Source organism: Myotis brandtii, unplaced genomic scaffold, assembly GCF_000412655.1.
Source record: "Myotis brandtii unplaced genomic scaffold, ASM41265v1 scaffold369, whole genome shotgun sequence".
NCBI classification, from domain to species: domain Eukaryota; kingdom Metazoa; phylum Chordata; class Mammalia; order Chiroptera; family Vespertilionidae; genus Myotis; species Myotis brandtii.
In genome coordinates, this window is record NW_005364180.1 from 211,605 (window position 1) to 214,028 (window position 2,424).

The 2,424-nt window shown below is 64.4% G+C and overlaps 1 protein-coding gene across 1 annotated transcript in view; it reads right to left on the bottom strand.

The window, feature by feature from the left end:
• Positions 1-93: 93 nt before the first annotated feature.
• Positions 94-2,424, bottom strand: part of SYT7 (synaptotagmin VII) — a 100,057-nt gene continuing 97,726 nt past the window's right edge. Inside the window, exons 11-12 of the mRNA XM_014544542.1 lie at positions 2,171-2,370; positions 94-1,262 (exon numbers count right to left, since the gene is read on the bottom strand). Coding sequence (XP_014400028.1) covers positions 1,158-1,262; positions 2,171-2,370 — 305 coding nt within the window. The 3' untranslated portion in view covers positions 94-1,157. The remainder of the gene's footprint in view (positions 1,263-2,170; positions 2,371-2,424) is intronic.

Consider the following 2,424-nt stretch of genomic DNA (forward strand, 5'->3'; position numbering starts at 1 on the left):
GAGACACTCCTGGAGAAGAATGGGTGATGCAGCAGTAGAGCCTGTGATAGGGAAGGTGAGCAAGCAGGAGGATGGAGGGGAGCAGTGTGTGTATATATGAGTGTGTGTGTGTGTGTGGGGGGGGGCAGGTCTGCACGGACAGAGCGAGATGAAGGGAAGAAAGTGGGACTTGGGTAGAATATTGCCAGTGGGGCTGGGCTGTGTGAACTGGGATGAACAAGGGTGTCTCTGGAAGGAAGGGCGCTAGTGGGTCCTGGCGGGATGGGATGCATACAGTAGGTGCCTAAAAGGTGTGAAACAATGCTCAAGGGATGAATGACGTCACTGGGGAAGGAGCTACTGGAGAACTCCGAGCAGAGAGAGGCCCTGGCAGGGTGGGGGGCGGGGGGGTACAGCTGGAGGCAGCCCAGTTCTCAGCCCAGCTGCGTCTGCCCCTCTTCCCCACCCCTCCTCACCCCTCCCCGCTTCTCCTCTCCTGCCCCTGGCTCAGTGCACTGTCCCCTCCAGGCTCCGGCCCCGCCTCACTCCATGAAACCCTGCCCTCTCTGCACAGTCTTCACACCGCTGGCCCCAGGGGGACAGGGAGCGAGCCCCCCACCCACACACATGCACGCACGGGCACACACATACACACACATGGTGGACACATCACAAGTACACAGGGCTGCGGCTCCAGCACCCCCGAGGGCTCTGTACTGTCCTTGGCACTCAGGGCCCAGCCGGCACCTGAAACTGCCCTGGCCAGGCCGGGGCCCAGCGCCTCGGCCTCCCCTCTCCTGGGCCTCTCTCCACTCCAGGCACCGCCTCAAAGAAAACGGGGGACGGTGCCCACCTGGCGGGCCTCTGGAGGGATCTGCCCGTCTGCCCGTCTGGCTCTCATGACCTCCCCCACTTCTTTAGTATCAGCAAGTCAGGAAGGTAAAGGGGCAAAGCAGGAAAATGGCTCCCACAGCCCCTCCCCCAGAGCTGGCCTGGCGGAGGAGGGGGCTGGTTCTTCCTAGAAACGGGGCCCAAATGATCTCTGGGACCCCTCCCTGGCCGAGCCGGCAGGGTCCTCCCCTCACCCGCGGCAGGGGGCCAGGCCGGGCGTTGTGCATAAAGTGGTGCGGGCATGATGGGGGCCCGGTCCCCTGGCCCCTGGGCCTCCTCTGGCCGCCTCAGGCCTTCAGCTGGTGCCACTGGGCCACAGGCTGCCGGGGCCGCGCGATCATGTCCTTCCAGTGCTTGACCTCCCCGGGCCCGCTCTTCCAGGACAGGTAGATCTGGGGGGAAAGGACGCGTCAGTGGCGCATTCCCAGGCGCCGTCCCTGCCCCCCCGGGGGGTGTCCCTTCCACCTAGGATCATGGGGACCAAGGGGCCTCCTCGGGCAGGGACCAGCTACCTCGCCAGGCCCCTCCTCCCTGCCCCGCCAGCCGACTTCCTTTGGGAACCTGGGCGCCGGCCTGTTGCACAGTGGGACCTCATACTCAGTGGGATCTCAGACTCATTGTAAGAGGAGGAAACGAGGCTCCGAAAGGCGATGACTGTTCAGAGTCAGGGCCCGGACCTGGCCCCAGGCCGCCTGCCTCCCAGGCTCACACGCTAACACTAAACCATAACGGAACAGGAACAGCTGTTTCAAAGCAGGAAAACGGAAGAGTCATGCCACAGAGGCACCTCCTGGCAAACCTCCAGGCCAGGCAGGGACCTTCCGGCTCATCTGTGAGGAGCAGCAGCCGCGTTTCACCAGGAGAACGTGGACAGACCTCAGGCACCCAAACACCACCCCGGGGGTGCTGCAGGGCCCGGAGCAGTAGCTCCATTTTTCACAAGGGAGAGCAGTGAAGCTCGGAGAGGCCAGGGGCCTGCCCAAGGCCACACAGCTAAAGCCGGGGAGGCGGGACGTGCCCCACGCGGCTCGTCCTCTGCAGGTGGCACCCTGGGGGACGCTGCTCCGAGGTCCTTTCCCTGAAGGTCATTTTGGGATCCCTGCCTTTCCAGCTGGCTGTCCTGGCGACCCAGCCTCGGCACCACACGTCAGCAGAAGCCCGTCCAACCCCCTCATCCTCAGAGGCCCGGAGCGGGCAGGGACGGACCGATGTGGCCCCTTCTCTCCCAGGGCCCAGCCCTGTGCTCGCCCCCCTCCCTCCTGCGTCTTGTGAGGACAGACCCCGCCCGCCTCGCCCCTACCTTGCCGATGACGTCGTTGCGGCTGAGCCTGTCCTTGTCCATGACCGTGATGACGATGGTGGTCTCCCTCAGCTTCTCCGTGGGGACATCGAAGGCGAAGGACTCGTTGAAGATGGGGTTCAGGTTCCTCTTCATCGTCACCGTCTTCTTCTTCTCCACCCGCTTGTCCTTGTACATCAGCCACACCTTCACGTAGGGGTCTGGGCACCAGGGGCGCAGGGTCAGCCGGCAGCGGGCGGCTTCCCAGGGCGCCC